General features: G+C 48.4%; 1 protein-coding gene across 1 annotated transcript in view; it reads right to left on the bottom strand.

Moving 5' to 3' along the window:
- Positions 1–18,560, bottom strand: part of ISCA2 (iron-sulfur cluster assembly 2) — a 63,635-nt gene extending 45,075 nt beyond the window's left edge. The window contains exon 1 of the mRNA XM_030214268.1: positions 18,409–18,560. Coding sequence (XP_030070128.1) covers positions 18,409–18,464 — 56 coding nt within the window. The 5' untranslated portion in view covers positions 18,465–18,560. The remainder of the gene's footprint in view (positions 1–18,408) is intronic.
- Positions 18,561–18,564: the final 4 nt, after the last annotated feature.

The raw sequence follows: 18,564 nt of genomic DNA, 5'->3' as shown, positions 1-18,564 counted from the left end.
GGCCTATCTTCGGGCAAGCGCTGAGGTTTGGAATTCCCCAGGCCTTTAACAATGTTTTCCAGCTCATCACCAAACAGGAGAAGGCCTTGAAAGGGCAACTTCACCAACCTTTGCTTAGAGGCCATGTCCGCCGCCCAATGTCGTAGCCAAAGAGTGTGGCGAGCCGTCACTGCTACAGCCATTTGTTTAGCCGAAGCTCTGACCATATCATAAAGTCGCCAGCCAAAAAAGACAAGGCTGACTCCATCCGCGGAGCCACTTCAGATAAGGTCTCCGCTCCATCACCGGGCTGTTCCACTGCCTGCTGTAACCAAGCCAGGCAGGCTCTAGCAGCATAACAACTGCATGCAGACGCCCGAACAGTGAGACCTGCCAAATCAAAGGACCGCTTCAGAGCTGAATCAAACCTGTGGTCTTGAATATCCTTCAGGGCAACACCTCCTTCGAGGGTAGTTCTCTTTGTCACAGCCGTGACCAGGGCATCCACTTTAGGCATTGCAAAGCGAGCCAAATGTTCCTCACTCAGAGGGTATAATTGCCCCATAGCCCTGGCAACCTTCAAAGGTCCCTCGGGGTCAGCCCATTGGGCCGAAATAAGCTCTTGGATGGAGTCATGCAAAGGAAAGGCTCGAGCAGGCTTTCTGGTACTAGCCATCCTTGGATTAACAGAGGAGGCTGTGCCACTCCCAGGATCTTGAATCGAGAGGGCTTGTAAGGCATCTGAAATAAGCGCTGGCAGCTCCTTGCGGTGGAAAAATCCTCACCGCAGACGGATCATCAAGCTCCTGTGGCAATTCTGCACCCAACTCTGGCTCCTCAGCCCAAGAAGTTCTGCCACACCCCTCAGAATCCTCATAGACCGACCACGGGGGGGGGGGGGGGGGGGGGGGGGGGGTGCACCCCTCTCAGAAGGGGAATTAGCCCTTCTGCGTTTATCAGGAGGATAAGAAACAGGCAAAGCCAACTCCAAAAGGCCAGGATCCACCGGGGGGGGCAGGCAGAGGGTCCGAAGATCCCTGTGGAAAAGCTCTTTTAAGCATGTACGCCCTATGCAGCATTAAAACAAAATCAGGGGAGAAAACCGCTCCCTGACCGCCCAGATCCTGCCCAGGGCTATCAGCTCTATTATTAGCCTCACTCAGAGGGGCCCCCCTCCCCGGATTCAGGGCTCTCCGTTGCAACGAAGGCCGTGCCATGTGGAAAATTCAAAATGGCGTCCGCTGCCAGCTCAGAGCGCAAAAGATCGCCGCTCGCCATGCTCGGGCTGGCTCTACCATCTGTACAGCACAAATTATAGAGCCCCACTGCTGATTTGCGCTTGCCACATTTAGAACAGCGCTTTACAGTCTCCGCAGCCATCGCCGAAAACGGCGGTAAAATTCAAAAATGGCGGTGAGCGCCAAAAACGTCCCGATCGCGGGCCCACTCCGGAGGAGTCAGAAAACACTCTTACCTCACTAGACCGAGTATCACAGCTCCGGTCCTGCAGAAGAATCTCAAGAAAAAAACCTCTTTTCCAAGATCGCTGCGCTAAAGCACGACACGACTTTAATTATTTATTTATTTATTTATTTAACGTTGTGAGGCAAGCAGAGGCAAAAGAGGTAAATAAAAACACTCCGGAGGCTCAGATAAGTGGGAAAGGCAGGGAAAGGCGAACCAATGTGCCTGCATCCACTGAGTGGGAAAGGACAGGGAAAAGCAAGCTAATATGTCCACATCCACGGGGGGCATGGGTAAGGCAGGGAAAGGGCTGACCTATGTGCCTTCAAAGTGAAGCTGCTATAGCCTCTAACACCCCGGCTAACAACTGGCAAGCCAGGAGCCACCCCCAGGCAGAATTTTGATGGAGCTCGAAGAAGCTGCAGCCACCCTGCTTGGGGAGATAGAGAATACTGAAGAGGCAGTGGAGCTAGCTGGCCATGAGGCACTGTGAAAAGTTGAGTGCTCTCTATCTCCCCCTGCTGGTTGATGGACACAACCCATACATAATGGCTTCATCTGTTTGATGACAAGGAAGCAAGCATTATTAACTAGTTTCCATAGTGTACAATCCCTTTTCCCTATATTTTTAAACTGAACCTTTCTCTAGAGGTAGAAATTTAACAGCCAAGAGTAAAAAAAGGATACTAGCAAAGCTTAAACTGTCCTAAAAGAAAGTTATTTTTAAAAGAGGAACTGTAGGATATTGATAAACACAGAATTTAAAAATAAAAAAGCAAGCAAACTTTATTAGCTAGTCTCCATACTCTAGTCACCATAGTTTTAAAACTTGAATTTTCTGCCACAGCATTAACAGATACTCTAGAAGGTACAGAAGGGCCCGGTTCAGTCCTCATTCCCACCCACCCCTAGCTCAACTATTCATTTATAGTCAATTATTCTAATTAGGACAGCAAGATGAGTTTTAATTAGGAGTGGAGGAGTGGCCTAGTGGTTAGGGTGGTGGACTTTGGTCCTGGGGAACTGAGGAACTGAGTTCGATTCCCACTTCAGGCACAGGCAGCTCCTTGTGACTCTGGGCAAGTCACTTAACCCTCCATTGCCCCATGTAAGCCGCATTGAGCCTGCCATGAGTGGGAAAGCGCGGGGTACAAATGTAAAAAAAAAAAAAAATTAATTACATTTAATTAGTTTCTAAGAAGCAAACCCTAAATAAATTACAAATTACACCAGTCAAAAGGATCATTATATTCATCTGATATCCCTAGTACCTTGAGAAGTTTTAATTAAACAACTCTATAATAAGATGCAGACAGTAGTCCAGCAGTGAGAGGGGTGCTATTCAGTCTTTTGCATTGAGTGTCACATGTATGATTATCTTCCATTTGGTGAGATGTCATATGAATGAGCTCGATGCAAACACCTCCTAGCTCTTAGAGAACGAGTCCGTTCTCTTGAGGCTAGAGTAGCAGACTGGAGGAGCTGAGGGAGATAGAGAGGTACATAGAGGAGGCATACAGGGACATTGTAGAGAAGTCCCACCACCAATCTGGCAGCCCCTGTGCTACCTTGGAGAAGGGAGACCTTCTAAAAGGAGAGCATCACCCTGGTGCAGCTGGAAGTAATCCTGTAGACAGGACCAGAACACCAAGGAATGCAATATCCTCGTGCACCGAGAGATATGTCTCCAGGAGCTACTACCAAGGTGGGAAGGGTTAGGATGGCTGTTGTAGTTGGTGATTTGATTATTAGGCATGTAGATAGCTGGGTGGCTGGTGGACGTGAGGATCGCATGGTCACTTGCCAGCCTAGATACCTAGATAAGATTTTAGATAGTGCTGGGGAGGAGCCAGTTGTCTTGGTACATGTGGGTACCAATGGCATAGGAAAATGTGCAAGAGAGGTTCTAGGCTCCTAGGTAGAAAGCTCAAATCCAAAACCTCTAGGGTAGCATTTTCTGAAGTGCTACCCATTCCATATGCAGGGCCCAAGAGATAGGCACAGTTCTGGAGTCTCAATGCGTGGATGAGACGATGGTGCAGGGAGGAGGGTTTTAGATTTGTTAGGAACTGGGCAACATTCTGGGGAAGGGGGAGCCTATTCCGGAAGGATGTGCTCCACCTTAACCAGGGTGGGACCAGGCTGCTGGCATTTAAAAAGGAGATAGAGCAGCTTTTAAACTAGAACATGGGGGAAGGTCGACAGTCATTCAAAAATACATGGCTCGGAATGAGGTGTCTTTCAAAGATATAGCCAAAACAGGGAAGATAGGGTATCCCGATAGCGAGGTTGCAAAACAGACCATAGTTGATCAGGTGTCCTTAAATAAAAATCAGACAAAAGATTGCACATTAACACTATCAAGTACTGAGCAAGATGTAAATAGGAACAACAAACATAACTTGAAATATCTATATGCGAATGCCAGAAGCCTAAGAAATAAGATGGGAGAGTTAGAATATATTACACTAAATGAAAAATTAGACATAATAGGCATCTCTGAGACCTGGTGGAAAGAGGATAACCAGTGGGACACTGTCAGACCGGCATACAAATTATATCATAGTGATAGGGTGGATCGAATTGGTAGAGGGGTAGCACTGTATATTAACGAGAGCCTTGAATCAAATTTTGAAAATTCTACAGGAAACAAAACACTTCTTGGAATCACTGTGGATTGAAATTCCATGTGTAAAGGGGAAAAGGATAGCGGTAGGAGTGTACTACCGTCCGCCTGGTCAGGATGAACAGACGGATGCAGAAATGTTAAAGGAAATTAGGGACGCAAACAAATTGGGCAACACAATAATAATGGGTGATTTCAATTACCCCGATATTGACTGGGTTAATGTATCAGGGCATGCTAGGGAGGTAAAATTCCTTGACAAAATCAAGCACTGCTTTATGAAGCAGCTGGTATAGGAGCCAACAAGAGATGGAAAAATTCTAGACCTAGTCCTTAGTGGAGCACATGATCTGGTGCGAGAGGTAATGGTGCTGGGGCCACTTGATAACAGTGATCATAATATGATCAGATTTGATATTGGCTTTGGAGTAAGTACACACAGGAAATCCAATACGTTAGCGTTCAACTTTCAAAAAGGAGACTATGATAAAATGAGAAGAACGGTGAGAAAAAAAATTAAGAGGAGCACCTGCAAAGGTCAAAAATTTACATCAGGTGTGGATGCTGCTCAAAAATATCATCCTGGAAACCCAGGCCAAATATATTCTGTGTATTAACAAAGTAGGAAGGAAGACCAAACGACAGCTAGCATGGTTAAAAAGTGAGGTGAAGGAAGCTCTTAGAGCTAAAAGAAAATACTTCAGAAAATGGAAGAAGGAACCAAATGAAAATAATAAGAAACAGCATAAGGAATGTCAAGTCAAATGCAAAGCGCTGATAAGGAAGGCAAAGAGAGACTTTGAAAAAAAAGATTGCGTTGGACGTGAAAACACATAGTAAACATTTTTTTACGTATATTGCATAGTAACATAGTAACTGACGGCAGATAAAGACCTGTACGGTCCATCCAGTCTGCCCAACAAGATAAACTCATTTTACATGGTATGTGATACTTTATACCCGAGTTTGATTTGTTCTTGCCATTCTCAGGGCACAGAACGTTGATGTTTGCCCAGTACTGTTCTTGTACTAAGTTCTGAAGCTAACGTTGAAACCCCTTAAAATTTACACTCCAGCCCATCCATATCTATTCAGTCACGATCAGGGCATAGACCGTAGAAATCTGCCCAGCAACGGTTTCGCTTCCCAATTACCAGCGTCGCCACCTAATCTCTGCTAAGATTCCATGGATCCATTCCTTCTAAACAGGATTCCTTTGTGTTTATCCCAAGCACGTTTGAATTCCATTACCGTTTTCATCTGCACCACCTCCCGCGGGAAGGCCTCCACATATCCACCACCCTCTCTGTGAAAAAATACTTCCTGACATTACTCCCGAGTCTGCCCCCATTCAACCTCAATTCATGTCCTCTAGTTCTACTGCCTTCCTGCCTCCGGAAAAGATTTGTTTGCAGATTAACATTTTTCAAATATTTGAACGTTTGTATCACGTCACCCCTGTTTCTCCTTTCCTCCAAGGTATACATGTTCAGGTTAGCAAGTCTCTCCTCGTACGGTTTGCAACGCAAATGCCATACCATTTTGTAGCTTTTCTTTGCCCCTGTTCCAGTCTTTTTACATCTTTAGCAAGTTACGGCCTCCAAAACTGAACACAATACTCCAAGTGGGGCCTCACCAATGACTTGTAGAGGGGCATCAACACCTCCTTTCTTCTGCTGGTTATACCCCTCTCTACGCAGCCTAGCATCCTTCTGGCTATGGCTGTTGCCTTGTCGCATTGTTTCTTCACCTTTAGATCTTCAGACACCAACACCCCAATGTCTCTCTCCTGAGTCGAGCTTACTGATCTCTCCCCTCCTATCCGGTATCTCTCTTTCGGGTTTCTGCACTTCTTGCCTTTAAATTTTAACTACCAGACTCTCGACCATTCTTCTAACATTCGGAGATCACTTCACATCGTTTCTACTTCCTCTAGGAGGGTATCCACTGTATTGGCTATTTTTGTGTCATCCGCAAGAAGGCAAACCTTTCCTTCCAACCCTTCCATGCATCACTTTGCACTTGCTCACATTAAACATCATCTGTCATTTAGATGCCCAGTCTCCTAGTCTTTAGACTTTCCTCATAGGGAAGTCGTCCCATCCCCTTTATCATTTTCGTCGCCCTTCTCTGTACCTTTTTTAATTCCACTATATTTAGACGCCCAGTCTCTTAAAGTCCTCTTATAGCTTTTCACAATCATAGTAACATAGTAGATGACATACATAACACATACAGGCTTATTTTTGAAAGTGATCGCCGGCCATCTTCCAACATAATTCGGGAGATGGCCGGCGATTTCGCAAAAGCGGCGAAATCGGCATAATCGAAAGTTGCATTTTTGACACCATCGCTGCTTTCCTGTTGCTGTGCCGGTGAAAGTGCAAGGGGGCGTGTCGGCAGCGAAGCAAAGGCGGGACATGGGCGTGGCTACTAGATGGCTGGCTTTCGCGGCTAATGGAAAAAAAAAAAGCGGCGTTAAGCAGTATTTCACCGGGTTTACTTGGTCCTTTAATTTTCACGACCAAGCCTCAAAAAGGTGACCCAATTGACCAGATGACTACCGGAAAGAATGGGGGATGACCTCCCCATACTCCTCCAGTGGTCACCAACCCCCTCCCACACTAAACAAATAAAAATAAAACACTTTTTTGCCAGCCTCAAATGTCATACCCAGCTCCCTGACAGCAGTATGCAGGTCCCTGGAACAGTTTTTGTTGGTTGCAGTGGACTTCAGGCAGGTGGACCCAGGACCATCCCCCCCCCCCCCCCCCCCTACATGTTACACTTGTGGTGGTAAGTGTTGAGCCCTCCAAACCTCAAAACCCACTGTACCCACATGTAGGTGCCCCCCTTCGCCCATAAGGGCTATGGTAATGGTGTAGAGTTGTGGGGAGTGGGTTTTGGGGGTATTTGGGGGGCTCAGCACCCAAGGTAAGGGAGCTATGGACCTGGGAGCTATTTGTATATATTTTTTTAATTTTTAGAAGTGCCCCCTAGGGTGACCGGTTGGTGTCCTGGCATGTCAGGGGGACCAGTGTACTACAAATGCTGGCTCCTCTCACGACCAAATGCCTTGAATTTCGCCAGGTTTGAGATGGCCGGCATTTTTTTCCATTACCGCTGAAAAACAAAACCGGCGATCTCAAACCTGGCGAACTCTGGCATTTGGCCAGGCTAAACTGTATTATCGAAAAAAAAGATGGCCGGCCATCTTTTTCGAAAACATGGTTCCGGCCAGCTGTTGCACCGCCGCCATAATAGATCGCCGGCGACCTATTTTGCTGGCAACGTTCGATTATGCCCCTCATAGGAACATAGTAGATGATGGCAGATAAAGACCTCTACGGTCCATCCAGTCTGCCCAACAAGATAAACTCATATTGTGAGGAATGGGTAGATACTCAGAAGGGGAAAGGGAGAAGGGGGGCCCTCCTTCCAGATAGGAAGCTCAAGAGGAGAGAGGGTGACTACAGAGACTACAAGCCCCAGAAGCCTGAGTTAAGCAGGAAACAGGAGGGGGAGGACTTTCCTTCCCAGAGAGGCAGGGGGGAGGAGGCTGATTGGGAAATGAAGTCTGAGGAGGGGAATGAGGCACACCTGCTGGGGGAGGGAGTGAACGAGCATATGGACTGGCAAGCAGCAGGAGGGGAAGAGGAGCCTGAGGAGATGGACTTAACAGCTTTTGCTCGTAGCAGGAGAGGGGCTAAAGAAAAGTAAGTCCAGGGGAAAACTGTATGAATTCCAGACCTGAGTGGGTGGTTGTCAGGAAGCAGTGCTGACAAATGAGGGAGGTGGGTCCCTAGGGTTAGCAAGTAGAAATTGCTAGCCCAAGGAGTGGATTCATATAGTAGAGGGAAAGCTTTGAACTGAAGAACATTTGAACTGGCGAGGGGAACTTTGAATTAGAATGCTCAAAGGGGGGGGGGGGGGGGGGGGGGGGGTAGGGAAATAGATTGAAGGTGCCTGTGCCCGGAACAGGACTAGTAGAGAAGCATTTGGCTTCATCCCCTGGGCTGGAGAGGAGTCAGGGAGTAAGTAACTTTGTGACTTATCTAAAACTGAGAATACTGGGTCTGCTCAAAGTAGAGGCAGTCCTCTTCCTAAGGGAAAGCCCAGGGGACAGAATTGAGATATCCGGTCCGGTAGGCCGGCCGGCCTGGAGCTGATTGGCTGGCGGCCGGCTAGGGTGAACTTAGCAGACGAAGCATGATCTGTGGTGGAATACTAACAAGCAGGAGCTTGCAGCAATAGGAGGAGGAGGATTAGCCCCAATTGGGCGGGCGAAGAAGGACAGCACGGAGAGGTGTTCAAGTGAGAGCGGACAGCACGGAGGGGTGCTAGCTGACAAATGGTGGCAGTGGTGGGATCGGTCGAGCCCTGGTTCCAGTAAGCCGAAGAGGAGGGCGGAGAATCGAGCCAGACGAGAGAGCTGGGGAGCTTAAACCCGCAGGCGGAAAACCCTCCAGCTTCTGGTGAGCATATCGGGAGCTGGGAGGGGTTGGAGGGAGAAGTAAGAGTGTTGTGAAAAGGCCACACTTGGTGTTTTTTCTCTCCTTTTTCCTTGTAGGTGGAGGGTCAAGGTAGTCGGGATGGATCCGAAGGAGATGTTCGCCTTTATGACACATCAATTCCAAAAGCAGCAAGAAATGGCACATAAACTTATGGAGGAGTCGTTGGCGGCTTCCAGAGCTCAGCAGCAACCCCTGTTGGACCTATTTCAGGAACTCCTACGAGGCGGCGGCAGAGGGCAGGTGCCTGGCGAGAGCGGTGCAACTGTGCGGGGCGAGGGACCTCCTGGACTGGTAGGGCATGTGGGGGTGAACTGGCTTCCGTGGGGGAAATTGACTGAAATGGATAATATTGAAGATTATCTGGGGGCCTTTGAGAGGGTGGCGTTAGCAGCGGGGTGGCCGCAGGAGCAATGGACGATAAGACTAGCTCCTGCTCTGTCTGGGGAGGCTTTAGCTGCCTTTCGGGCCCTACCCACGGGACATATAACAGATTATACAAGGCTGAAATCAGCTATTTTGGACAGGTTTGGGCTAAGTAAACATGCGTACAGGAGGAGGTTTCGGGAGTTCAAGTGGGTAGAAGGGGAAACGCCTAGGGTACTGGCTCAGAAATTAAGTGATTTGGCGGGGAAGTGGCTGGAGCCAGAACGAAGGGCAATGCAACAAATAATGGAAGATCTAGTTCTTGAACAGTTCTTGGAGTCCTTGCCAAGGGGGTTTCAAGTAGATTTGATTAAACGAGGTTGCGGAACCCTGGAGGAAGCAATTCAAAGCATGGAGTGCTTCCTAGAATCGCAACATTGTGCCCGCAAAGGGGCCCAGCCGGGGGGTGGTCTGGGTAGTCCTAAGGGGAGCGGGGCTCCGGAAGGAAAGGCCATGAGGAGTTGGGAGGGGGGTAAGGGGGACGAGAGAATGTGTTATCGGTGCGGGAGGAAGGGCCATGTGAGGAGGGACTGTGTGGTTAAATTGCAATTGGTGGCCGGAGGGAGAAGGGGTGGCAGGCAGGAATTCTGCCAACAAGTGGAAGTGATGGGGGTGGAGGTGGAAGGCCTGTTGGACTCCGGCGCGGATCAGACCATGATGGCCCAGTCCTTGTGGGAACAGATCAGGGTGAAAGGAGCTGGGAGGGTGGGGAGGAGGCAACAGGAGGTCACTATACAGTGTGTACATGGGGCTTCTACTAGATACCCGCTGCGGCATGTGAGGATAGTAGGACCGTTGGGAGCTCATTGGGTCTGGGCGGCGGTGCTGCCCAGGTTGCCTCAAACCCTTATCTTGGGAAGGGACTGGCCCCATTCTCACAGTATTTAAGGGAGAGAGAAGGTTTGGTAGTTACCCGGGCGCAGCAGAAGGGGGAGGAGGGGCAGGAGCAGGCTTTATCCCATATATTTCCTTTTCAAATGGAGATATTGGGTTCTCCAGGGAAAACCAGAGATACCGGGGGGCATAAGAAGACAGTTCAGCGCCAAAGAGCGGTATCCATGAGGGAACTGGAACAGGAGACTGATTTCCCTGCGGCAGCGGAGGAGTTGAAGGAGCAATTCCCTTCTTTTGAGAGGGAGCAGCTGGCAGACCCCACGCTGCAATATGCCTGGGGGCGAGTAAGGGAAGGGGGCGGAGGGGCTCAGGGACCTGGTTTTGTGGTGGACAAAGGGCTGCTTTTCCGGGTGATTGTTGGGGGGGTGGGTGAGGATGGACGGAGACAGTTAGTAGTGCCCCAAGGGTTCAGGAACCTACTGTTACGGTTAGCCCACGATCACCCTTTGGGAGGGCATAAAGGAGCCCAGAATACTGTTTCCCAGTTGTTAAGACGCTTTTATTGGCCAGGTATCTATAAAGAGGTTGAAAAATATTGTGAGTCTTGTCCTTTGTGTCAGAAGGTGTCAGAGCAGGGACCGGGGAGGGTACCGTTACATCCATTGCCTCGGATAGGGGTCCCCCTGGGTCGGATTGCGATGGATATAATTGGTCCTATTCAAAAATCAACCCGGGGGTTCTCTTATATTTTAGTAATTATGGATATGGCCACACGTTTCCCGTGGGCCATTCCTTTACGTAGTATTTCGGCTAAAGTCATTGCTGCAGAACTGATTCGCATTTTTTGTGAAGTAGGGTTTCCTCGGGAGGTGCTCACGGATAGGGGGTCCAATTTTAGATCACAGGCGCTGGCCCAGGTCTGGGAGGCCTTTGGTATTGTCCCCATTTGTACGTCTGCATACCATCCGCAGACGAATGGACTTGTAGAAAGATTTAATAAGACCCTGAAGACACTGCTTAGGAAGGGACTGGGCCCTCACTTGGAGCATTGGGATCAGTTACTACCGTTTGTTCTGTATGTAACAAGGGAGTGTGTACAGGCCTCCCTTGGAGTGTCCCCTTTTGAGTTGTTCTTTGGTAGAGCACCCAGGGGGGTCTTGGATATAGTGAGGGAGCGGTGGGTACCCCCTGAGCTGGAAGATAACACCGTAGTATCCTATCTGCAGGATTTAAAGGGGCGCTTGAGGAGGTTGGGGGTCTACTCTAGAGGCAAACTGCAGGCTGCACAGCAATACCAGAAAGCTTCCTATGATAAAAAAACCCGGGAAAGGGAAGTGGGGATAGGGGATAAGGTGCTGATTATGGTCGCCGACAATCCGCACAAATTTAGTGGTAATTGGAGAGGCCCCATGACGGTAGTCCGGCGGTTGGGGCCTGTCACTTATGAGGTGAGGAATGCGAGGGGAAAAAAACAAACTTATCATATCAATTTGATTAAACCTTGGCATATCAGAGAGGTGGGGTGGGCCACGGCGGAGGATTTAGTGGAGGAGGACCTAGGACCCCAGATATCCGAGATGTGTTCTGAGGGGGAGTTGCACGTAGGGGAGGCGTTAGAGGGGCACCAAAAGGAGCAAATAAGGGCTCTTTTGGGTGAATTTGAGGATGTGCTGACTCCGTACCCAGGGGAAACACAGCTGATTAGGAATATTCCTACCAAGGAAGGGAAGGTGGTCAGGCAGAAGCCCTATAGATTGTCTCCCATAAAACAGCGGGAGGTGGATAGGCAAGTAGGGGAAATGTTGAGGTTTGGGGTGATTGAGGAATCCCACAGCCCCTGGGCAAGCCCGGTTGTGCTGGTGCCCAAGGCGGACGGAACGTGGCGTTTTTGTATTGATTTCCGCCAAGTTAATGCCCTCGCTACCCCGGATGCGTATCCGATGCCACGGATAGAGGAATTACTGGATAGACTAGGGTCAGCCCGGTTTTTGTCTACGCTGGACCTGACAAAGGGCTATTGGCAGATTCCGCTCTCTGCTGAAGCCAGGCCGAAAACAGCATTTTGTACGCCTCTCGGCCTGTTTCAGTTCAAGCGGATGCCCTTTGGCTTGAATTCCGCTGCGGCGTCCTGCCAGCGCCTGTTGGATCAGGTGCTGAGACCGCATCAAGCTTATGCGGCCGCATATCTTGATGATGTCATCATTCATAGCCAGGACTGGCGGTCACATTTGCTTCAGGTGGGGAAGGTATTGAAGGCTTTCCGGGAAGCAGGGCTCACCCTTAACCCCCAGAAATGTTATTTCGCTCAGAGGGAGGTGAAGTATTTGGGCTATAAAGTGGGGAATGGCCAGATAAGACCATTGCAGGGCAAGGTTGAAAGCATTCAACTGTTTCCCCGTCCTGAGTCCAAGAAGCAAATGAGGGGATTTTTGGGACTAGTGGGGTATTATAGAAGGTTCATTCCTCACTTTGCTACTTTGGCAGTTCCCTTGACCGAAATGTTGAGAAAAGATAAGCCCAATCGGTTAAGGTGGGGCGACGCAGAGCAGGGGGCTTTTGTAGCTCTGCGGCAAGCACTCTGTGAGGAACCAGTACTTAGGGCCGTGGATTTTGACAAGGAATTTATCCTGCACACGGATGCATCGGGCACCGGGTTGGGGGCAGTGCTATCGCAGGTTTACGGGGAGGAAGAGCACCCGGTGCTATATTTGAGCAGAAAGTTGCTCCCGCATGAAACCAAGTATGCAACCATTGAGAGAGAATGTCTGGCAGTAAAATGGGCTATACAGAAATGTCAGTTTTATCTGGAGGGGAGGCCATTCAAGCTGTTTACTGACCATGCCCCTTTAAAGTGGTTAGCGCAGATGAAGGATAGCAATGCTAGACTGACGAGGTGGTATCTGGCATTGCAACCCTTTCAATATCACATTGAGCATAGGGCAGGGAAGTTGCTGCCCCATGTAGATGTTCTGAGCAGGATTGCTAGCCCGGAAGGAGAGAGTAGGAGGAGGAAGCGGGCTAGCAATCACTTAAGGGGGGGGGGGGGGGTATGTGAGGAATGGGTAGATACTCAGAAGGGGAAAGGGAGAAGGGGGGCCCTCCTTCCAGATAGGAAGCTCAAGAGGAGAGAGGGTGACTACAGAGACTACAAGCCCCAGAAGCCTGAGTTAAGCAGGAAACAGGAGGGGGAGGACTTTCCTTCCCAGAGAGGCAGGGGGGAGGAGGCTGATTGGGAAATGAAGTCTGAGGAGGGGAATGAGGCACACCTGCTGGGGGAGGGAGTGAACGAGCATATGGACTGGCAAGCAGCAGGAGGGAAGAGGAGCCTGAGGAGATGGACTTAACAGCTTTTGCTCGTAGCAGGAGAGGGGCTAAAGAAAAGTAAGTCCAGGGGAAAACTGTATGAATTCCAGACCTGAGTGGGTGGTTGTCAGGAAGCAGTGCTGACAAATGAGGGAGGTGGGTCCCTAGGGTTAGCAAGTAGAAATTGCTAGCCCAAGGAGTGGATTCATATAGTAGAGGGAAAGCTTTGAACTGAAGAACATTTGAACTGGCGAGGGGAACTTTGAATTAGAATGCTCAAAGGGGGGGGGGGGGGTAGGGAAATAGATTGAAGGTGCCTGTGCCCGGAACAGGACTAGTAGAGAAGCATTTGGCTTCATCCCCTGGGCTGGAGAGGAGTCAGGGAGTAAGTAACTTTGTGACTTATCTAAAACTGAGAATACTGGGTCTGCTCAAAGTAGAGGCAGTCCTCTTCCTAAGGGAAAGCCCAGGGGACAGAATTGAGATATCCGGTCCGGTAGGCCGGCCGGCCTGGAGCTGATTGGCTGGCGGCCGGCTAGGGTGAACTTAGCAGACGAAGCATGATCTGTGGTGGAATACTAACAAGCAGGAGCTTGCAGCAATAGGAGGAGGAGGATTAGCCCCAATTGGGCGGGCGAAGAAGGACAGCACGGAGAGGTGTTCAAGTGAGAGCGGACAGCACGGAGGGGTGCTAGCTGACAATATGTGCTACTTTATATGTATACCTGACCTTGATTTATCCTTGCCATTTTCAGGGCATAGATCATAGAAGTCTTCCCAGTACTTGCCCCGCCTCCCAACCACCGGTGCTACCACCCAATCTCCGCTAAGCTTCTGAGGATCCATTCCTTCAGAACAGGATTTCTTTATGTTTATCCCACGCATTTTTGAATTCCATTACCGTTTTCATCTCCACCACCTCCCGTGGGAGGGCATTACAAGTATCCACCACGCTCTCTGTGAAAAAATACTTCCTGACATTTTTCTTGAGTCTGCCCCCCCTTCAACCTCATTTCATGTCCTCTAGTTCTACCGCCTTCCCACCTCCAGAAAAGATTTGTTTGCGGATTAATACCTTTCAAATATTTGAACGTCTGTATCATATCACCTCTATTTCTCGTTTCTTCCAGGGTATACATGTTCAGGTCAGCAAGTCTCTCCTTATATGTCTTGTAATGCAAATCCCATATCATTTTTGTAGCTTTTCTTTGCACCGCCTCAATTGTTTTTACATCCTTAGCAAGATACAGCCTACAAAACTGAACACAATACTCCAAGTGGGGCCTCACCAACGACTTGTACAAGGGCATCAACACTTCCTTTCTTCTGATGGTCACACCTCTCTCTATACAGTCTAGCATCCTTCTGGCTACGCCCACCGCCTTGTCACACTGTTTCATCACCTTCAGATCCTCAGATACTATCACCCCCAAGATCCCTCTCCCTGTCTGTACATATCAAATTCTCACCGCCTAACACATACATCTCCCGTGGATTTCGACTCCCTAAGTGCATCACTTTGCATTGATTTAACAACTTTGAATAGTTTTATGTCATCAGCAAATTTAAGTACCTCACTAGTTACTCCCATCTCTAGATCATTTATAAATGTATTAAAAACAGCTGTCCCAGCACAGACCCCCTGGGGAACCACACTATCTACCCTTCTCCATTGAGAATACTGACCATTTGAAGGCGACGAAACAGTGTGAATTTGAAGGCGACGAAACAGTGTGACAAGGCAGTGGGCGTAGCTAGAAGGTTGTTAGGCTGTATAAAGAGAGGTGTGACCAGCAGAAGAAAGGGGGTGTTGATGCCCCTGTATAAGTCGTTGGTGAGGCCCCACCTGGAGTATTGTGTTCAGTTTTGGAGGCCGTATCTTGTTAAGGATGTAAAAAGAATTGAAGCGATGCAAAGAAAAGCTACAAGAATGGTATGGGATTTGTGTTACAAGACGTATGAGGAGAGACTTGCTGAACTAAACATGTATACCCTGGAAGAAAGGAGAAATAGAGGTGATATGATACAGACGTTCAAATATTTGAAAGGTATTAATCCGCAAACGAATCTTTTCCGGAGATGGGAAGGTGGTAGAACGAGACGACATGAAATGAAATTGAAGGGGGGCAGACTCAAGAAAAATGTCAGGAAGTATTTTTTCACGGAGAGAGTAGTGGATGCTTGGAATGCCCTCCCGCGGGAGGTGGTGGAAATGAAAACGGTAACGGAATTCAAACATGCGTGGGTTAAGCATAAAGGAATCCTGTGCCGAAGGAATGGATCCTCAGGAGCTTAGTCAAGATCAGGAGGCGGGGCTGGTGGTTGGGAGGCGGGGATAGGGCTGGGCAGACTTATACGGTCTGTGCCAGAGCCGGTGGTGGGAAGCGGGACTGGTGGTTGGGAGGCGGGGATAGTGCTGGACAGACTTGTACGGTCTGTGCCAGAGCCGGGGTTGGGAGGCAGGGCTGGGGAGGTGAGGATAGTGCTGGGCAGACTTATACGGTCTGTGCCTGTGCCAGAGCCGGTGGTTGGGAGGTGGGGCTGGTGGTTGGGAGGCGGGGATAGTGCGGGGCAGACTTATACGGTCTGTGCCCTGAACAGCATAGGTACAAATCAAAGTAGAAAAAGCAGCAAATATGAGTTATCTTGTTGGGCAGACTGGATGGACCGTGCAGGTCTTTTTCTGCCGTCATCTACTATGTTACTATGTTACTATGTATTCAACCCTATGTTGCCTATCTTTTAACTAGTTTTTAATCCACAATAGGACACTACCTCCTATCCAATGACTCTCCAATTTCCTCTGGAGTCTTTCATGAGGTACTTTGTCAAACACCTTTTGAAAATCCAGACAACCAATATCAACCGGCTCACCTTTATCCACATTTGTTCACCCCTTCAAAGAAATATAATAGATTGGTGAGGCAAGATTTCCTTGCATTAAATGGATGTTGGCTTTGTCTCATTAATCCGTACTTTTGAATATACTCTGTAATTTTGTTCTTTATAATAATCTCTACCATTTTGCCCGGCACCGAAGTCAGGCTCACCAGTCTATAATTTCCCGGATTCCCTTTGGAACCTTTTTAAAATATTGGCGTTAGATTGGCCACCCTCCAATCTTCCGGTACCATGCTCGATTTTAAAGATAAATTACATATTATTAACAGTTCATTCCTCAATTCTATCAGTACTCTGGGATGGATACCATGTGGTCCAGGAGATTTGCTACTCTTCAATTTGTCAAATTGCCCGATTACATCCTCCAGGTTTATAGAGATTTCATTCTGTTTGTCTGACTCGTCAGCTTTGAATACCACTTCTGGCACCAGTATCTCTCCCAAGTTTTCCTCGGTGCAGACCCAAGCAAAGAATTCATTTATTCTCTCCACTATGGCTTTGTCTTCCCTGATCGCCCCTTTTACCGCTCAGTCATCTAGCGATTCTTTTGCCAGCTTCCTGATTTTAATATACTTCTTTTAATATTCTTCTTCTACTAACCTATAAATGTACTCACTCTGCTGCTCCCCAGTATCTCTCCACACTCGTCCTTCCCTACACCCCTTCCCGTGCACTCCGCTCCATGGATAAATCCTTCTTATCTGTTCCCTTCTCCACTACTGCCAACTCCAGACTTCGCGCCGTCTGTCTCGCTGCACCCTACGCCTGGAATAAACTTCCTGAGCCCCTACGTCTTGCCCCATCCTTGGCCACCTTTAAATCTAGACTGAAAGCCCACCTCTTTAACATTGCTTTTGACTCGTAACCACTTGTAACCACTCGCCTCCACCTACCCTCCTCTCTTCCTTCCCGTTCACATTAATTGATTTGATTTGCTTACCTTATTTATTTTTTGTCTATTAGATTGTAAGCTCTTTGAGCAGGGACTGTCTTTCTTCTATGTTTGTGCAGCGCTGCGTATGCCTTGTAGCGCTATAGAAATGCTAAATAGTAGTAGTAGTAATATACCTAAAAAAATGTTTACTATGTGTTTTTGCCTCTAATGCAATCTGTTTTCAAAGTCCCTGTTTGACTTTCTTATCAGTGCTTTGCATTTGAGTTGCCATTCCTTATGCTGTTTCTTATTATTTTCAGTTGGTTCCTTCTTCCATTTTCTGAAGTATTTTCTTTTAGCTCTAATAGCTTCTTTCACCTCAGTTTTTAACCATGCCGGCTGTTGTTTGGTGTTGCTACTACTACTTATCATTTCTATATTTGCTACTAGATTTTATTTATTTTGTTACATTTGTACCCCGCGCTTTCCCACTCATGGTAGGCTCAATGCGGCTTACATGGGGCAATGGAGGGTTAAGTGACTTGCCCAGAGTCACAAGGAGCTGCCTGTGCCTGAAGTGGGAATCAAACTCAGTTCCTCAGGACCAAAGTCCACCACCCTAACCCCTAGGCCACTCTATGTATGCAGCGCTGTACACTTGAACATGAAGAGTCCCTGCTCGACAGAGCTTACAATCTAATTAGGACAGACAAACAGGACAAACAAGAGATAAGAGAATATTAAAAGTGAGGATGATAAAATAAGGGTTCTGAACAAGTGAACAAGGGTTAGGAGTTAAAAGCTGCATCAAAAAGGTGGGCTTTTAGCTTAGATTTGAAGACGGCCAGAGATGGAGCTTGACATACCGGCTCAGGAAGTCTATTCCAGGCATAAGGTGCAGCAAGATAAAAGGAACGGAGTCTGGAGTTAGCGGTGGAGGAGAAGGGTGCAGATAAGAGAGATTTACCCAGTGAACGGAGTTCCCGGGGAGGAACGTAGGGAGAGATGAGAGTGGAGAGGTACTGAGGAGCTGCAGAGTGAATGCACTTATAGGTCAATAAGAGGAGTTTGAACTGTATGCGGAAACGGATAGGAAGCCAGAGCCGGTGTTTGGGAGGCAGGGCTAGTGCTGGGCAAGACTTCTACAGTCTGTGCCCTGAAAATTTATGTTGTTGGGCAGATTGGATGGACCGTACAGGTCTTTTTCTGTCGTCATCTACTATGTTACTATGACTACTCCCCTTGGGCTGGGCCTCCCTCCCTTGACACCCCCCAGTCTCCCACCCACCAGCAACTCCAGGGTAAACCCCAGGCCACTCAGTAATGCACATATAATGGGGGACTTACATATTACATAACGTGCATAAATATTATTTATTTATACTTCAGACGCTACCTATATCTTATTTATATTATTATATGAGGGTGGATTTATCTATATCACGTAAAGCTGCCTATATTATTTATTTATATTATTATGTGGTTGGTACCTGGTCCTCAGACCTAGACGAGGCCGCAGAAGTGCCGCCAGCAGCGTCGCCGCCATCTTCCGCAACGCGGGCGGCGGGAAGAGCAAGCACGAGCTCAGCTGATCAGACAAACTGCCAACGCCACCTGTCAATCCCTGTGAGTCCCCTCCCGGCCGT

This window comes from Microcaecilia unicolor, chromosome 9 (genome assembly GCF_901765095.1).
Source record: "Microcaecilia unicolor chromosome 9, aMicUni1.1, whole genome shotgun sequence".
Taxonomy (NCBI): Eukaryota; Metazoa; Chordata; class Amphibia; order Gymnophiona; family Siphonopidae; genus Microcaecilia; species Microcaecilia unicolor.
The sequence above is the reverse complement of the archived record's forward strand: the minus strand, read 5'-3'. Positions and strand labels throughout refer to the sequence as shown.